Below are 19,199 nucleotides of genomic sequence, written 5' to 3'. Positions count from 1 at the left end.
CATCACCATTATAATTACAGCTTTAAAAATATCCCAAAATAAATGTAATAAATAAATAAAATGTTTTCACCGTTATTATACAACCTCTGAAAGAGTACTGAATCTCCAGATCAAAAGACATGTGAAGAAGAAGCAGAAACAAGCCATGGCATATGTAAGCAGATGCACATGTGAATAATGCGATCATCAACATTAAACAGCATATAAATCAAAACTGCCTAACGTTACCGAATGAAATGTCGACCCAGGGCGAGGTATAGGACTGTGAAGATGGACTCGATCTACTCCATCTATGTTTTGATCATCGTTCTGAATCTGATCCAGATGTAGTCTTTGACAAAAACAAGATTTTGCTCGAAATGTTGCTTTTTCATGAAACTCACCCATGTTCAAGTGTTGATAAAAAAGAAAAAAAAAAGAAAAAGAAAACCATATAATATATAAACAATTTTTTTTTTTTTTTTTTATATATTGCATGTTCAGATATTTATACAACAAAATGTTCTGGGTGGGGGCTATGAAACTTTTGTAAAAAAAAAATGATAAAAAATGCTGCCGCTGTCTGGCAACTTTTTTCAAAAACACTGGCGGGGAAAGAGTTAATGAATAGAAAGTTCAAAGAACAGCACTGATTTGAAATATAATTCTTTTGTAATATCATGAATGTTTTTACTGTCCCTTTTGATCAATTTAATGTGACATTAATTAATAAAAACATTGTTTTTTTCACAAAAACACTGATGGAATATCTTTGTTCTATTCCTTAATGTCTCGAGAGAAGTATGCTAGATGTTTTCCGATACTCATCTGTATCTGTAAGTCAAGCATGTGATCCTATGGAGAGGTGAAACGCGATCCTAGTGTGGCTTTTCCATACTGTGTAATTATTGGTGTCACCATGAGCTATCTGCCTTAGCAAACAAGACGAGAAGAATGAGCACAAACTTTTCGGTGGCATACGCGGGTCGGGTGTGAGCGGCGGTTTCACCACACAGCTTTCTGCCTGTCTGTATGGGGAGAAGCCGTGTTCAAAATAAAAACATTAGAATTCACCGCATGCGTGAGTCCCCTAAGAAGAGATTTCATTCAGCTTTCTTCTTGTGAATAATGGTTTACACAAATGGCTTTTATTTTGGAGTGGATCTGAATGTTTTAAGAATGGTGCAAGGCATTAGGGAAAGGCAACAGTGGTGTTTTTGACTACTGATGAGCTGAAATGATGCACAAGTGCCCTTCATCTCCTTGAAAATTAGGCAGAAAGCCTTTCCATTCTGTCTTTGTCTGTCACTTTCGTTCTCCCCCTCGCTCCCTTCGCTCCCGGCCTCGTCGGCCGTGTGGCAAATTGCTTGTGTTGTGTAATTTACTCGGGGGCCGAAGCTTCCCGTCAGGAATCCTTTCTGGGGGGTCAACTCTGTCCTACTCATCTCTGCTCAGGAGCGGCCTCTTGATATTGCCCATAAATCTGGGTATCGTTGATTATTTTGATACTATTGTCCGACAGAGTAATGGAATGTCGGCCCTCTTAAAGTAATCCTCCTATCTGCGTGACCTACCCGAGACCTGCGGTGAATTGGTCTGGCCGCTAAGCCGTGGACTATGGTAGCAAGAAATAAGCTGATGTCCTGCTTCCATTCTTCTTCTCCATCTTTTTCACCCAGAGAGAGTGGGAGAATACAAGTGCTGTACTATAGCATTCAACCTGTACTGCTGTCACCTTGAAAAACAGCCCTCGTTTTTCACCGTGTTTTTTATTTTTTTTTTGTGTTTTATTTAAAACACACACCTCCCCCAAGCCCTTCCCCCAATGTGCTTTTCATATTGTTCGGTCAGGGCTCATTAAAACGTTGAGTCATCATTGAACTGGACCAGGACTTTTAGTTGATGGCAGGGTGGATCGTTTAATATGTTTGAATGCTCAGTGTATTAGGCAGATTGTGTTTATAGACTAAATGGCTGAGATTATGCTTTTATTTTTCCTGTAGCTTCTCAGTCATTATGTAAAGAGATAGTTTACCCAGAAATTAAACTTATCATCATTTACTCAACATCATGACTTTCAAAAGCCACACTGTAAAAAAAGGTTGCTGCCTTAAAGTACAATCAACTGGGTTGTTTAAGTTATTTCAACTTAAATTACATTAAACTGACTTAAACAAATTAGTTTAATCTTGTATAACTTATAAAAAAAGTTGAAAATTGCTTAACTTATGATGAGTTAAAGAAATCTATAAACATATGTTGTCATAACTTATTGATCATATAATTTTTTTACAGTGCATTTTGATTTCTTTGTACTCTGTGTGTATCTAAACTCCAAAATTACAAAAAGGCATCATAAAAGTGGTTCATGTGGCTTGTGCGTTATATAATTCAGGGCTCCGTTTCCCGAAACCTTCTTAACGCTACGTCGTTCTTAAAGGGATACTTCAGGATTTAGCATTAAGCTTTGTATTAGTAGAAAACCTAGTATTTTCGAATTACCTTGCTTTCCACCCTCATATCCCCCTGAGAGGAGAGATTTATGTATTTTTTATCTGGAAAAAATCCTCCGATGACGCAAAAATCGTCATATTGCGTCATCGGAGGATTTTCTGGCCAGAGGCTAAAGACTACAGCCAGTAGTAGGGGCTGTCCCGCATGTTCTCAACCCGCCCATAGAGGGTGGGATCTCACTCACAGAATGTACACATAGTTCAGCCGTCTTTCTTTGGAAGCTAAGTTAACAGGCTCTTGTTCTGTGGAGAAAACTGAGTAGTAGGAGAAAGCTGAGTAGTAGGGGTTACCATCCTCTTTTTCCCGGACATGTCCGGCCGTCGAGATCGTCCAAAATGTCCGGGATTCGGCTTTTGCTTTCTGCAGTCGCCATACATTGTTTACATGCACACCTTTTGTTTCAATCTAACTGAATTCATTCCAATTGGTGAATCTGAATGTAGTGTTTACATGAACGCTAAACAAATGATCGGTTGATGTGCGTTTTAACATTGCTAAGAAAATTCCCGCTCCTCCGTGAGAGATGCGAGACCGGTGCGTCTCAGTAATCACACCACCGGCCTCGCGCCGTTCTCCCGCGGCCCTCAGCCTCGTCCTGCTCGCCACAGTAAACATAATGAATGGCGACTGTAGAACGCAAAAGCCGAATCCCGGACATTTTGGGCGATCTCGAAATCCAGGGCAAACTCATCACGGAGACTAGCTAGTAGCCTAGCTTTGTTTTTTTCAACTGCGCTCTCTTACTGGTAGGCGTGGCTTGGGAGTGGCCTCCTAGGGCAGTGAAGCAAGTGCATTCTGGGAGTTGTTGTCTTTCATCCACATAAGCCAAAAATACATTTTCTGGCTTTTCTTAGTCTAGAGAGCTCCAAATTCAAAAATACTTTCACATTTCTTCTACATAAATGACCTATTTTAAATACACATTCATCTTTCCAGAGGTGAAGTATCCCTTTAAGTTACACCTTAAGCTGTACCTTATCGTTAATACGTGTTTCCCGAAACGTTCTTAGTTAAGTATACCTTCTGTAAGTCATACGTTCGGAAGGTTGGTCTGAACCACTCTTAGCTTTACCTTATCAGTGTTGCAGGTCTATACGAATATAATTCTGAAGTTTTAATACACCCAGACAGTGTTCATTTAGGCTAATTCAAGTGTTTTCATGCAAAGAATAAAATTATCAATCACACTGATTGTTGTTAGAATTTTAATTATATTATTATTATATATTATATTATTAATTTAATAAAAGAGCACTTTTAAAGGCCAGTGAAAGCATAGGCTACTGTCAGTTAAGTTCTATTCGGACGCTAATATTGTTTCTCATGGGCTCGTCCGGTATTTTAAACATTTACAGGGGTAAGTCGGTGATTTTAGTGCCGTCCGAATCCATAATATCAGTGTTTTTTCTCACCCAACCCGCGTAAAACTCCCTGTCCAAATTACCTACTGTTTTTTGACAAACAGGTCGTGTGGGAATTTAATTGCCGTCTGAATCCACATCTCTGAGTTTACAAGAAGAGATTCAAAATCCACTGTTTAAATCCTTTTTGATCATTGCCGAGCACCGTACGTAAGATGTAAACTTGTATTACTGAAATGCTGGAAAGTATTTACAAGAACAATGTTTCATCGCAGCTCCACCTCAGCGAACAAAAATAGGAAAGAGATGAAAGCACATAAAATTTTTGAAATGGTTTTTATGGCAGCAATATATGTTACAATTGTAAAATATGTAGGCTAGGCTATTATACAGGGTGGGCCATTTATATGGATACACCGTAATAACATGGGAATGGTTGCTGATATTAAAGTCCTGTTTGTGGCACATTAGTATATGTGATGGTCACCACCCATCTTGAGGAGTTTGCCCCCTCACATATACTAATGTGCCACAAACAGGACTTTAATATCACCAACCATTCCCATGTTATTACGGTGTATCAATATAAATGGCCCACCCTGTAGTTTGGATTATTTTTTATAATATCCAATAGTCCTAATAAATGTAATTTCAACTATTTCTGAAGTGCTTCTTTTATAAAGAACACCACTTTCTAGCATAAAGCAGTGAAACAGCGCCTGGACAAGAGAATAATTGATTCTCGAGCCATCGATATCAACCAATTCAGCACCATCGCCACGGACAGCACTGGGTAACGTCGCACGTAAGAAAGTATATCTTAAGCAGCTTTCTAGGTATAGTTTGGGGAACACGCCTAGTAATGGTATACCTTTAGTTAAGTTATACCTTACGGGTCATCGTAGAGACAACGTTATCGGGAAACCCAGCCCAAATCAGTCAGATTTGTGAATTAATCATTCAGACAAGATACAGGAACTGGATCAAACAATTAATTTACTCAAATGAATGATTCATACACATGTTACTTGCAGTGTTACTTCTCTCATGAACTCTCATAAATATGCAGCCCCACACATGCTAAAAAAAAAAAAAAAAGAATTAAGTATTCATTCCCACGACTTCTTATTCCATTCCCCAAATTGTGGCAACGTTGTACCTATTGATTTCCTTGTTTTAGTTCAATTGTGGCCACGATTTAACTAAATTAAAATGATGGAATGAATAAGTACAATGTGGGCATGATATAACTAAAATGAGGGAATTAATTAGTCAAATGTGGCCACTATGTAACTAAAACAAAGATTTTTTTATATATATATATATAAGTTGTGCCCACAATTCAATACACTGTAAAAAAATAAAAAATAAAAATAAGGCCTAATGTTGTTAATATGAAAAAAAAATAATGTATATTGATTTTTCACAGGTGGTTTACCTGTATTTTGAATCATGGATTGTTGTGTTTTAGGCTGTGTGTCCACCAAAGCGTTTTTTAGCCAGCTGTAAAGACTAGGCGGTAGGCACCCTGCTGAAAACGCCTGGCTGTGGGAGCTTGAGAGTGATTCGGCACCGCAGTGTTTTTTTCGGTTGAGATGCTTTGCTATGATACTGAATGTCCCCAGAAGTTTTATTTGTGTCTCATTTCACAGATAGTTTGTTTCTGTACTGTTTCTATATAAAAATGTCGATACAATGTAAAGTATTTGCTCTGGCTCTTATTTTAAATGATTTTGTACCGTTATTATACTTGTTGTCATCTGTTGACGTTGTACAAGCAGAATGTGCTGTTGATCGGTGTGGTATTTGTCCTGCCCCTCTTCCACTATGATTGGACGGTTGTGTAAAAAGTGACAGTGATGAGCCAAAGTTGGACGTTTTACCAGAGTTCAACATTTTTCAACTCTCGGCGACCAGTAAAAAAACAATTGGAACCATTGAAAACAATTGGAAAAATACGGTAGCCACTGAAAAAAAAAAAAAAACAGTTTGGTGGACTCATGGCCTTAGGGTCAGAGAAAATATCCATAAACTTAATGGATAATATCTGGCCTATTGGAACAAATTCTTAATTTATGGCCACAATATCTATATTTTATTCCATATGTCATATGTGTTCAAAACAATTTTATGGCGAGTAAATAATGAATTTAAATTTTAAGGTGAACTATTCATTTAAGCGTTTTCTTTTTTTGTATGTGAACTATTAATTTAAGCACTATTTTGGATGTGATTTGGAACTTAAATTTAGCTGGGAATATTATTAAGATGGGGTGTCTTTGATTTCATGTACTGATTTGGACGGATTGGGCAAAAGGTCTGAATTCATAACGAAGGTGCACCAGACAGAGCAGCATCTAATTTAGAATTCAAGGTATTTGACAAAGGTCAAAATTAATGAAGAGAAGCAATGTGAAGGAGTAATATACCACAATGACAATGAGTTTTTATCCGGATGGAATTCCCTTCTTCAAAGGGCCTCCAAGTTACTGAAAAACAGTTGGTATTTTTCTCTGTGATTTTTACCCGAGGTTGTGCGAGAAAGACATAAATGTATTCGATCCATGTGGAATTAAAATCACAAAGTACATCTTTGAAACACAATTTTGCCTAAAATCCTTAAGGAAAACTAAATTCCCATCTGGCTTTAGCTGCCTGGCGCGAGATGAAGCATAACCCGAATGGATTGCCCAGGCTCAAGTGTCAGTAAATAGACTCAAATGACGTCTAAACTGAGCAGGTCATTGTGCAGGCAGTATGGGTGATGCTGTGGCAAAACTGTGGCCGAGAGGCAGTTCATCAGACAGCGTCGCTGCTTTTAATCAAAGAGTGGGTCACTGTAAATCGTGACCAGAGGCTGTGATGAAAACGACTGCGCAGCAGCACCTCATGACGCACATTGGAGCCCTGTTGTCTTTTATTCCTCTGTTTATCTTGCTTTAACTCTCTCTCTCTTTCCCATCTTTATGTCTCAGTCAGGCAGAAATCCCATACTACTCAGTCCAGCTCTCCTCTACCATCATTGAACTATAAATAATAAACGCCTCACACTTAAAGCAGATCCATCCTCTTAAGATGTTACGGAGGAGTTTGGTTTTCTGGAGCTAATTACAGCTTCAGCCTTCATGATTAAACTCTGCCCCAGCTTTGATTGGCAGCCAGAGAATCTGTTGTCGCTGTCTCATGTTGGCTGAATGCTGGATCATGGATCCACATGGGACTTCAATATAAGAACAACTGCCACCCACACAGAAAACCCAGACTTGACTTGACTGATTGATTCCACAGTTTGACAAACAAAAGAGAATATATTTGCTCTCTTAATGGGCTGAACAGTGTGCACCACATAAACGTATGAGTGTTTCTTCCCTCTCTTTAATTGCTGGCCATTCAAATACTCATAACAAACAAGCTGCCGTCATTTACTCACACTCGTTGGTTCTGTATGACTTTATTACGTCTGTGGAACACAATGATTACCATAATTTTGAAGAATGTGCTGGTCTTTTTTATTCCATGCAGAGTGGGAGTGAATGGGAACTAAGGCTTTCAAGTTTAAAAAAGGACAGAAAAGTACCATAAAAGCATCACAAAAGTAGTCCATATGACCAATCTGCTATAATCAAAGTCTTCAGAATCTCAATCTGTAACAACAGATTGCCAATGTCTAAGTTGTAACTGAATGGTTGAAATTATTATTCACTTCTGTGTTCAGTATTTTTTGTTTTATTTCATTATTTAATTTAATTTAAATTATTATTATTATATATAATTTACTGTATTATTTATTTTAATATAGTGAATATAAAGTTTTCAATATAGTTTTTAATGTAACTGTCCCCTCACAAACTACATATGTATATAAAATAACCAAAATTAGCAAAAGTGTTTATAAATATTTGGTCTGTTTCTCACACAAAACTATCATATGGTTTCAGAAGACTTAGAATATTTTTTGACAAGAATGAACAGTATATTTTTCAAAATGTCTTCTTTTGTGCTCTGGTAAAAAAAAAAGAAAATCTTGGAATGTCATGAGATTGAATTTTCATTTTTAGGTATACTGCTCCTTTAAGAAAGTTGGAGAATATTCTCATAGTCTCATGGGTATCTGTGTCCATCACTGTACCAAGAGCATGTCAGTGAACAGAATTACATTTTTGTCAAATACTCCAATGTTCTGAAGCACTGATATGAACAATTAATCAACCCTCTGGGTATGACTCCCACATCAGCACTCAGTACCCACATCGTAATTCATTTATGCGTCTTTTGGCCCTGGTAATACATGATGCTTGTAGAAATATATAGAGTGAAGTATCCAAGGTCAATACTCTGCGGCAAGCTGCAGCTCTACCAATGTGGAATTTTGAGTGGGCAGCAGCAGACGCGTTGCTGAGTGTCAGCCGCTTTCAAGCTAGCTATTTGGTTAGCGCTTATATGCACACAGCCCCTCCCCTCTGCACAGGAGTCATTAATTATACCTCCTCAACCGAATTAGACATGGAGCATTTTATCTTAATAGCTCTCTGCAAGCAAGCCTCCAGGATGTACATTATACTGTTTTTATCTGGCGAAGGCGTTCTCATTCAATTCAATTCCTCTCTGTCGCTTTTGAGGGCAGAGCATCTATGAAGGCTTGTCACAAGCCTTCCTCATCCTCATGGGGCCTGAAGGTGAAGCCAGAGCCCTCCGATATTGTGTGGCACTCATGTAATCACTCCTGAAGGGGGGAGAATTTGATTGGAATAGAAGCAGGTTGAGATCTACAAGCACAAAATCTATTTGCACCGTGACCATGGAAATGCACAGCGCGCAAACAATTAAAATGCTAATTTCCCATCCCTGTGGTAAAGTGCTAATGACTTTTCTAGTCATCCAGCATCTAATAAATAGTTCCCAGTGAAGGTTATAGCATGCAGTTTGGAAACCAGTTGAGGGCATGCATGCAGTGTGGGTCAGTGGTGCAGATCGATACATACAGTGTTAAGTATACAAGTACTTGAATTCACTGGCAATAGCCTGTTCCTATTTTTTTTTTTTTTACATTTTATTTTATATATATATATATATATATTTGGTATAAATATGTAGTTTGTGAGGAGACCGGGATACATTAATTTTATTAACAAATATTACATTTTTTAAATTAGTTCATTAATAATAATATTAGAATTATAGATAATTATTTTATAAAATGTATCAATGGATCGTTTAACATTATTTTAAATTTTGATAATAAAAATATTATATTAATTAAATTTTTTGATACATTTATTTCAATTGCCTTTAGTAAAATAAAAGAATCAGGATTTTTATGTAGCTCTGTCTCCTCATAAACTACATATTTCTTGTGTGTGTTCCTGAAGGTGTTCATAGTGGGTGGAACTATAAACACTCGGGGACAGTCTTATCAGCAAAACAGACACATAATCACAGATAACCATGTCTGTTTGAGTGAACAGAAAATTGACTGTTTTTACAAACATTTGGTGATATGTCAACTGTTCATTAGCTGCCAGATGCTCCGATATTTGACAGCAGAAAGAAAAAGTGCCGCACCCTGTCTGACAGTTAGTAAAACAAAGTTCAATATATCACACTTCTGCTTGGCGAAAGAACTGCCCTGCATTTTCAAGAGATGGACTTTAACATTGTCATGGTTTTGGTCTATATGTATTTTGGGACTCTTGGTTTGAAGTCCTTTCTGTTCCATTTTGCCTAGCTTCCCTTTTCCTGTTTCCTTAGTTGTCATAGTTATTCATTGTTTAATTGATAAGAGTCTCACCTGTTCCTGAGTTGAGAATGAAAAGAGGACAGAGTCTTTTTTGTTTTTTATTTATTAGAACAAAACTGTGTGGTCCAATGAATGCAGTGCCACATTTCATAGCATCTATATTAGGGCACAGGGCATTGCAAATATTTTTGAAATCGTGCTTAATGTTTTCTAAACAAGTATTTATTTCCAGTTGAATTTTCTGATTTCCCATGGGGCCCCCCCTTACTGGTTCTTGGTCCCCCCTGTGCCCCCCCATTTATAAAATCCTGGAATCGCCCCTGTTTTTACCCCCTTTTTGCAAGTAATTTAAAGGGCCTCTATTATGGATTTTTGAAAATGACCTTTCATGTAGTGTGTAACATAGCTCTAAGCTAAGTGAATGAAAACATCCTGCAAAGTTTTAAATCTGAAAGTGCACTGTATATAAAGTTATTGTCTTTCAAAAGTAAGAGTCTACTCTTGAGTCAATGAAATCATTAGCATATTGCTAATATTATGCTTATTAATAAACTGCTCATATGGAGCAGACCAAAAGGCACTACTGTGGAAGCTGCAGCCATAAGACCCAAAACTCTTTGAAAGTGTTTGACAGTGATGGCGTGGCCTAACCTAATACTCTTTATTGTGTTTAAGATAGTATTTATACGAGCAGGAGACAATTGTGCCCGCATCGTGACTGAGTCCCACTCTACTCCCAGGAACGTAGTCCTCTGAAGAGGAGTTAAGGAACTTTTCTTCACATTGAGTCTCAACCCCAAGCACCTCAGGTGACGCAAAACAACATCTCGATGTTGAATTGCTAGTTCTTTCGACTGAGCTAAAATGAACCAGTCATCTATATAATTTAAGATACGGACCCCCTGAAGTCTCAATGGAGCAAGGGTCGTCCATACATTTAGTGAAGGTGTGAAAGGATAAGGCTAGGCCGACTGGAAGAGTCCGGAACCGATGCGCTTTTCCCCCAAAAGCGGATCTCGTAAACTTCCTGTGATGGGGTTAGAAGGGAACGAGGAGTTAAGGAGCTTGTGGATCTATCACGACAGACCAGTCCTCGGAGCTGGTCTGACTGACAGTCGGTATCTTGAATCTGAACCCCCTCGGAGGTTGATCCAGTACCTTGAGATCCAAAATAAGACCTAACCCCCCCCCCCCCCCCTCCATATTGCACTTATTGCGCGCGCAGACACCAGGGAAAACTTGAACCTCAAACCAGCAGCTGATTCCTGTGGATACTGGATAGCATTATGTCGAGAAGACGGCGCTGTGCTCTATAATGTAAGGTAAAGCCTTTTTTTTTTTTTTTTTCACTGCCCAAGGACGAGCATGTGAAGAATCAGTGGTTAAAAATCATCTTTACCACGATATCACAGCAGTATAATCCTAAACTTTTTGCTGTGTTCCCTTTATTTCACTGACGACTGCTTCTCAAATCTCGGAGTTCAATGCAGGATTTGCAAACTGCTTGCTCTTTTAAGATGGTGTTCAAAATACTTAGTTTTGAGTTTTATATTGTGTAACTGTTAGGTCTCCTGCTAACTGGCTAACTCACGTTATTACTGTCTTACAGAAAAACTTCTGCTAATCAGTTTGTGGGCCACTATTACCTATAACTGTGTCTATATAATGCAGATTGTCTGTCGTTCTCACTACTTTGAGGAAATATTTGTTTTACCAATGTTTATGTTACATCAGATCATTCACTCTAGAGCTCGGCTAATGTATACATGCACTGTTATTGATACAGTTTCCACGTGTTCACCGCAATATATTAGAAAAATACTCAGTAAATAAATTAGTACAAGTAAAATAATCGGTTTGTTGATGGACATGCACTTGTTAATGCTGATGGTGAGGAATTACAGTTGCAACATCTCATAATGTACCTCAAACTGAGTAGTGTTTCACTGAGAAACGTCCTGTTCGAGTCGTCCTTGCGATGGAGGTTCGGGTTGAATAACAGTTCTTCCAATGTTTCATCATCGGACTCGCGCTCCCATTGATATGGTAAAATCGACGTCATTGTTCGTTACTGTGTTTAGTTTACGGTGTAGGAAGCCTCAGGATAAGCAGAGCTGATGTTGTTATGGCAATGGGTGGTTTTGTTTTCGACGCGCTGTACACGGTATGCCAATCACAACAGACTGAGCTGTCTGGCCAATCAGAGCAGAGTATATCACGGAAAGGAGGGATTTAGAGAGATTGATTCATTTGATGAGTCGTTTGAGAATCATTGAAAATGTGATGATGTGCAAATGTATATTATGAGGAAATTAAACAGTTTTTTTCCCTTTGATGCATGTAAACATGTTGTAGGAGAGTCCACAACAACATTAACATTACTTTAAAATTGCATAATAGGGGTCCTTTAAATACTTACAATGCCATTTTATATATATATATGATAATTGTATGTGAACATGTAAGACATAAGATGTAAGTTTTAACAGTTTCTACTGTTTGGGCCCCTTAAATAGTCAGAGGACCCCTTGGTTAATGTGTGCCTGTATCCACAATAACCTCATTTCACTGTCATAGTAAACACGAACATAGTAATTTCAAATGAAATAAGAAAACAAACTTACTTCTCTATTAAGAGCAGTAATACAATGAGGAGGAAATTAAGCATCTTAATTTGGATTGTCTGCTCCATTGCTTCACAAAGTTCCCTTTTAATTATATTTATCTAATGAGGTCATTGAAATGCATAGGCGCAGCCTGCTTACTTCGCATAGTAGCGGGATGCAACTGTTTTCATCACAGGCGCTACATTGCCTGTGTTGTTTTATTAGATTTTGAGTGGCTCAAACACTGTCATTACTTAGTGTCTGGAGCACAAGTGCCTTTCTTCATTAATTTAGTTTATCCAATTTCTTTGTCTTTCTCTCTCTCATTTTGCAAGTCTCTTCCTGTTTAAGTGTCTTCTTGGTTTATGCATGGTTTGTAGAATATTCACTGTTCATAAAAGGAAAGAACTTTCGCACAAAAGAGAGCTTTCACAGCTTGATTGTAATGCCTCATAAATGCATTATGTAGGATATTTAAAACCCTTTCCTTTCACTACTTTTTCAAGTGCAAGGACATTCTAAATGGTTTTCACACAGTATGGTTTGCAGCTATTTGTGGTACGTATAGTATGTTCTGATTGCATTCAATCTACTACACAATTTTTTCTATTCAAAGTCGGCAAGTTTAAAATGAAGTGTAATGGATGTAAAAGTTCCTCAATAATCGCTTCTTGTTTATTTAGTAATTGTATAAAAGCAATATCACACTCGCATTTGTGTTGTTGGCTTGAATATTGACATATTGTTTATATCTAGACTGAAAGGTCTTAAGACATCAGTTATAACGGATCTGCTCGTGCGCGAGGTTAAATCGTGCAAGCAGACCATCTACGGGACAAGCCGGATTCCACCATATCTTTGTTTACACAATAATAAACATTGTAATCCTTTTATTTTTAATATTTGGCTAGTTTGTGTGCTGCTGTGTCCCTGTGTGTGTGTGTAATAAGCAGAGTGTATGCACGTTGTGCACCCGCCTATAGGTGCATATTACTAATGTGCCATTTAAATTACAAAAAAAATATTTTGTTGCCTCAAAATAGCAATGTGCTAACAATGCGCCTGAACACACCTCGTTTTCAGACCAGCATGCCCATGGGCGCACAAATGGGCGCAAATGCATTTGCTATTTAAACAACATGGCTCAGGATGTGAAAATGCTAACTGCGTCGGGTTGAAACAAAGAAACACTTGCGTTGCGCTGTGCCGAGTGTATGATAGGCACCCAGGAGTGCCATGTCTGGATGTTTACAATATAGGTATGTGTGCGCATTTGTAATGAATGTATGCTGAAGTGTTTCAAGGGCAACAAAGTTTCAAATACAAATGCTCAAACATATATAATCCAAATAACAGAGGAAAAATAGGGAGAGAAAGCTGAGCCAGAGGCCGAAATGAGCAGAATGAAAGCAAGAGAGAGAGTGTGTGTACTACTCATGAGACAGTGGAAAGAAGTTTGATAAGAAAGAAAAAAGCAGCAAGAGCTAGGTTTAGCAATTTCTGAATCCTGTTCCATTAAGAATTAATAGCTCTGTGCAGTTTCAACTCAAGGCAGCATTCTGTTGTTCTTAGGATTTGCACTCTGTTTTCATTGGTAGGCTTGCTGACGTCAGCTCACCCTTCCAAAACACACTGAATTATTCAGTTGCTTGTGGCCTATCGCTCCATCATCAGCAAGTACAGCAACATATGTGTCCTGCGAGACATAAGCATCACTATCAACACACAAAGTGGGAATTGGGCCTGAATATTACACGTCTTTACTTCAGCGTCACTAAAATGTTTGCACGCCATCTCTGTAAATGACTGACAATACAAGAGGAGTCATGTCCTTTTATTTTCAGAAAAGAAAATACTCTGAAAACATTGAATTCATTAATCATTCTTTTAGGCTGGGAAGCCTGACAGAAACTGCTAGGAGTTACTTTTGTCTTCAGCTGAGACAGATAAGCTGGGTGAGCCATTTTTTCCCACAATGCTTGACAAAAGAAATGTACCATCAAACCAAATGAAACAGATTAATGAAATGAAATTTTCACACAGTAGAACAAGAAGCGTTGAAGAAAGTTGGAGGGGGGAATTCAAAAAGAAAGGCGCTTTGACTCTAATAAGGTTGCGGTTGAATCGGCGGCTGTGCTGCTGATAAAGGGAATTGTGACGGTGTCAGACACGTCCTCAGTCTCCGGTTGGTCGCTGATAGGATTAACAGCATTAACCCAAATTTCCTGCTTTGACACTGGTTAGCACTACTGCAGCTAGTGAGATCACTGTTCATCTTTCTCCAGTACACTGACCTTGCACACTTAGGAAAGTCTGGTATATCTGAGCCATGGATATTTGACTGAGACTCCAGCAGATCTGCTTGGTATCTTGACATCATGACTGAACGTCTTTTCTTGTTCAAAAGGGGGGTTTTCTTGTTCCCCAGAGTGGCACCAATCTGTGCATCAGCCTGGTATTGTTGGCCTCCTGTGTACATTATACTAATTTGACGAACAACTTTTTCCCTAACTGTTTAGCAGAGAAGTATGCATATTCGGATACAAGGAATGTGTGCAAGCTTTTCATAATGTTGTTTTATTATTTATTTATTTATTGTTAATTCAATTTGAATTCTACTGGAATCTTTTAAATTGACTGTCATCTTTATTTTATTTATTTATCTTTTTCCTGTCACTGTCTTTATTTTTGTGTATTGATGCATATTCAGACACGGGGACTATGTAGCACTATTTGATGAATGTGTTGGGCTGGCCTCTGTGGATCTGATCTGATTTGCTCTCAAGCATTGCTTTATCCACACACCTTGCCCTCTGGGACAGAGAGAAAGATACAAAGCAGAGATGGATCCTCAGCAAATACAGGCTTAGTGATCACAGTCTAGCCACAGAAGACTGACAGACAAACTCTGTGCTTATTGTGACACTGGTGATGTCAAGACAGAAGCAGACTTTCCCTTTCACAACTATAATTTGAAAAATAAACTCATTCCACATTCAGCCAAACAAATTTTTAAATATTTTTTTAATTCATTTTATTTTATGTTTAGTTTGATTATTTTTTTAATGATTCTTATTATAATTAACACCTATTTTTTCATTCGTTTTTTCTTTTTCTTTCTGTCACTGTTATTATTGTGTGTATTGATACATGGCAATATTGCAAGTAAACAACAATAATGGCAATAAACAAATAATTAAGCAAGAATATGAAACTCCTCTTTTTGATTTATTTCCAGATGGGCAAATGGGAGAACCAGAGTTTGACCTTGAAATATCCGGTGTGGCCTCGCTTCAACTCGTTTGGCGATGCAGAGACCGACGACAATCACCTGACCATTGTAACACTAGAGGAGAAGCCCTTTGTCATCGTGGAGAATGTGGAGCGCCTCACGGGCACCTGCATGAGAAACTCTGTGCCCTGTCGTAAACACATCAAAGAGTGAGGCTTGTTTTTCTTAACCTCCCCTCATGCTCACCTTTCCCATCACTCATGTCACCTCAAAAAATCACTCTCAAACTGTTGGATGTTTGACATTTTGGCCTTAGAGGGGTGCAAAGAAGCATGTAAGCGTGTTTGATATATGTTGAGTGTTGTTGACTGCATGACTACATATATCAGTCAAGTCAAGTCACCTTTATTTCTATAGTGCTTTTTACAATACAGACTGTTTTAAAGCAGCTTTACAGTGATAACAGGAAAATAATGCAACAAAGTTTGTTTCGTCTGTACAGCAGATCTAGAAGAAAATAGTGTCATAGTCCAGCTTAAGTAAGTTCAGTGATGGTTCATTTTTGTTGTAAAAAAGTTATTAATTTAGTTCATTTATATATGTAGCCGCTCCGGAGAAAACAGTGATGTAATCGTCCAGCTCAGTTCAGTTCTCATACAATGGTGTCAATGCAGGCAGATCAATAATATTGTTGAATATTAAGTGTCTCCAACTAAACAAGCCAAAAAGCCAAAGGTGACAGTGGCAAGGAACCAAAACTCCATCAGGTGACAGAATGGAGAAAAAAGCAGGCTCAGTTGAGGGGCCAGTTCTCCTCTGGCCAATGAACCAACCGAGTACAGTATGATTATGATTCAGGCAGCATTACAGATCAGAAGTCGGAATATTGGATCGTAACATTCAGATCCATCTGGTTGAAGATCGGAGTCATCACGCCAGTATGGAGACGGGTTTGTTGAGGATCAGTGCTGATGGCTGTCGTGTTGATGAGTGTCTAGGCGCAGGTCCACCATCTGATCTGGATACAGAGAGTAATACAGAGAGACTAATATTAGCATATATGCCATTTTTCTTATGATGTAACAAGTACGTCGGGTGTAAGTGTGATTGGAAGAAACATTTGATTTTTATAGGTGTAAACTGAGTCTTAGGTGCTTATTGTCAGAGAGACATAAAGGTGTTTTAAAAAAAAAGTATACTACTGCTTAAAAGTTTGGGGTCGGTAAAATTTTTGTAATATTTTGAAAGTCTCTTGTGTTCATTTGCTTTTTAATGTGCATTTAATTATTTAAACAATTATTATTATTGTTATTGTATTGTGCCACTAATTATTTTTGGTGGAAACCGTGATACTTTTTTTTACGTTTCTCTGATGAATATAAAGTTCAAAATAATTTTTATAAAAAAAAAAATCTTTTGTAACATTACAGATGTATTTACTGTCACTTTTGATCAAATGAATGCATCCTTGATAAATAAAAGTATTAATTTAATACCCCCAAATTTTGAAAGGTAGTGTACACTTTTGAGCACACAAGTATTTAAAAGGTCACAGTCATAAAAATTGATGTGATCTGTGAGCCATGATTAATGCAGACTGTGAGAACTGCCCATGTCCCTTAAAGAAATGCACAGGGGCTTTTATTGGATTTCATACACTGCTAAATAGGGCGAAGAATATATGATCTCATAGGATCACTATAGCCTGCTCTGTATGCATGAAGATTAGTCTCATCAAAGAACTGAGCGCACACACACAAACACTCGAGAGAATACATGGATTCCACACATGTCCACTTGCAAACAGGCCAATGCTCTCTGTTGTTTTCCTCCAACGGCACAATTCCCACTCAAGCATCCATTGTGCCCATTTGGAGGAAGAGGAGGAGGCAGGAATTACTGAGGCATGCAAAGACACTGGCAGGATAGACCTGCCTCTCTCTCTCTCTCTCTCTCTCTCTCTCTCTCTCTCTCTCTCTCTTTCTCTGTGTGTCTCTCCCTCAGCCTTACTTTATTGGTTCCTCATCTGTTTGCTTTTATCAGCAAAATTACTCAGCCAACTTAACTACTTAGCCATAATCACAGTAAACAAAACTAGAATTTGTTAACTTCAGTGCATCAGAAAACCCAACGGGAACTTCTGCCCTGATTCAACCTAACGTAAACAAGATCAGAGAGTTGTTATTATCTTCTGTTTTATGATTAAATTCTGTGTGGTTTGATAAACAACCTTTAAATTACATTACCAAAAGCTAAAGGTTTTATGGTAAAAGCTATAGAGAATTTCCCATTTATTTGAAAGCTTATCTGTCAGTGATATGCACAGTATTAAAGGTACAATATGTAAGAATTTTGCATTAAAATATCCCAAAATCTCAAGGCCAGTGTTATATATTTTGTTAAGTTGATTACTTACAATATCCCAAATGTTTCCAAATATTTTTAAATCGTAAGAAAATTGTGATTTTAACCAAGGAAACAGGGCGTTAGAGCAGGGGGGAGCTGGGAGTCGCCAGTCAATTGCGTCATATCCGCGTTACCCTCGGTTTCCGCTCGTACTCATAGACAGTATATAAACGCTCGTACTGCGTGGACAGCTGGTTCTGTCGACAAAGCATGCTTAATTTTATATTTTCCAAATGTAGCATTCGGTAATAGTTATGTTTATGTAAGGGAAGTATTATTGCTTTAGATTTGTGTTTAGTTTATTGACATTATTTATCACGTCTGTGTTTATGGCCATGTAAATAAATATAGCATGTGTTTTACATAAAGATTAATCAGTATTTTGGCAAATGATGTGGGTATGTTCGAATGTACTTTTACAACAATTGTTTAGAACACGTAAAACTGCGCAGCGCTATCACAACAATGAATTCAACATACAGTAACATCTATGATAACCAATTTAGTATTAAACCTTACTTTTCTTGCGGTTAATTCATTTTAATGAAATAAAAGTGTGATGAGGTTCAAGAGTCAGGAAGGAAGAAGACAGGGGTCGGCAGGGCCGGATTGGGACTCATTTTCAGCCCTGGAGTTTCATGCCTTAGACCGGCCCACTTTAGTTCCCGACTGACTATTAAAATAATGTAATTAAACCCTCAGTATATAAGGCCCAATCTTTCAAGGGCTATCTGGCACTTCCCCCAATATGGAAGCTTGTTTCCGCCACAAAATAAAAATAAATAAATGATAATTGCGACTTTTTATCTCACAATTGCGAGTTTACATCTCGCAATTCTGACTTTATTTCTCAGAATTGCGAGATACAAAGTCAGAATTGCGTGAAATAAAGTCGCAATTGCGTGTTATAAAGTCAGAATTCTGACTTTTTTTCTCGCAATTGCGACTTTATATCACGCAATTCTTTATTCTTTAATCTTTATTTCAAGGTTAACCCCTTGAGATGTACCATCTCATTTTCAAGAGGGTCCTTCTGAAAATTCTGACTTTATAACACGCAATTGCGAGTTTATATCTCGCAATTCTGACATATTTTCTCAGAATTGTGAGATATAAACTCACAATTGTGAGATATAAATTCCTATTCTAAGGGGGGAAAAAAGACGGACTTTTTTTTTTTCTCAGAATAGTTTATCTCACAATTCTGACTTTATAACACACAATTGCGACTTTATATCATGCAATTCTGACTTTATATCTCCCAATTGCGTGTTATAAAGTCAGAGTTGCGTGATGTCACAATTGCGAGAAAAAAAGTCAGAATTCTGACTTTATAACACGCAATTGTGACTTTATTTCACGCA

General features: G+C 37.8%; 1 protein-coding gene across 1 annotated transcript in view; it reads left to right on the top strand.

The window, feature by feature from the left end:
- Positions 1-19,199, top strand: part of grin2aa (glutamate receptor, ionotropic, N-methyl D-aspartate 2A, a) — a 156,434-nt gene that overhangs the window by 111,745 nt on the left and 25,490 nt on the right. Inside the window, exon 5 of the mRNA XM_084401231.1 lies at positions 15,436-15,638. Coding sequence (XP_084257357.1) covers positions 15,436-15,638 — 203 coding nt within the window. The remainder of the gene's footprint in view (positions 1-15,435; positions 15,639-19,199) is intronic.

This window comes from Rutilus rutilus (assembly GCF_951802725.1).
Source record: "Rutilus rutilus genome assembly, chromosome: 1".
Lineage (NCBI taxonomy): Eukaryota > Metazoa > Chordata > Actinopteri > Cypriniformes > Leuciscidae > Rutilus > Rutilus rutilus.
The sequence above is the reverse complement of the archived record's forward strand: the minus strand, read 5'-3'. Positions and strand labels throughout refer to the sequence as shown.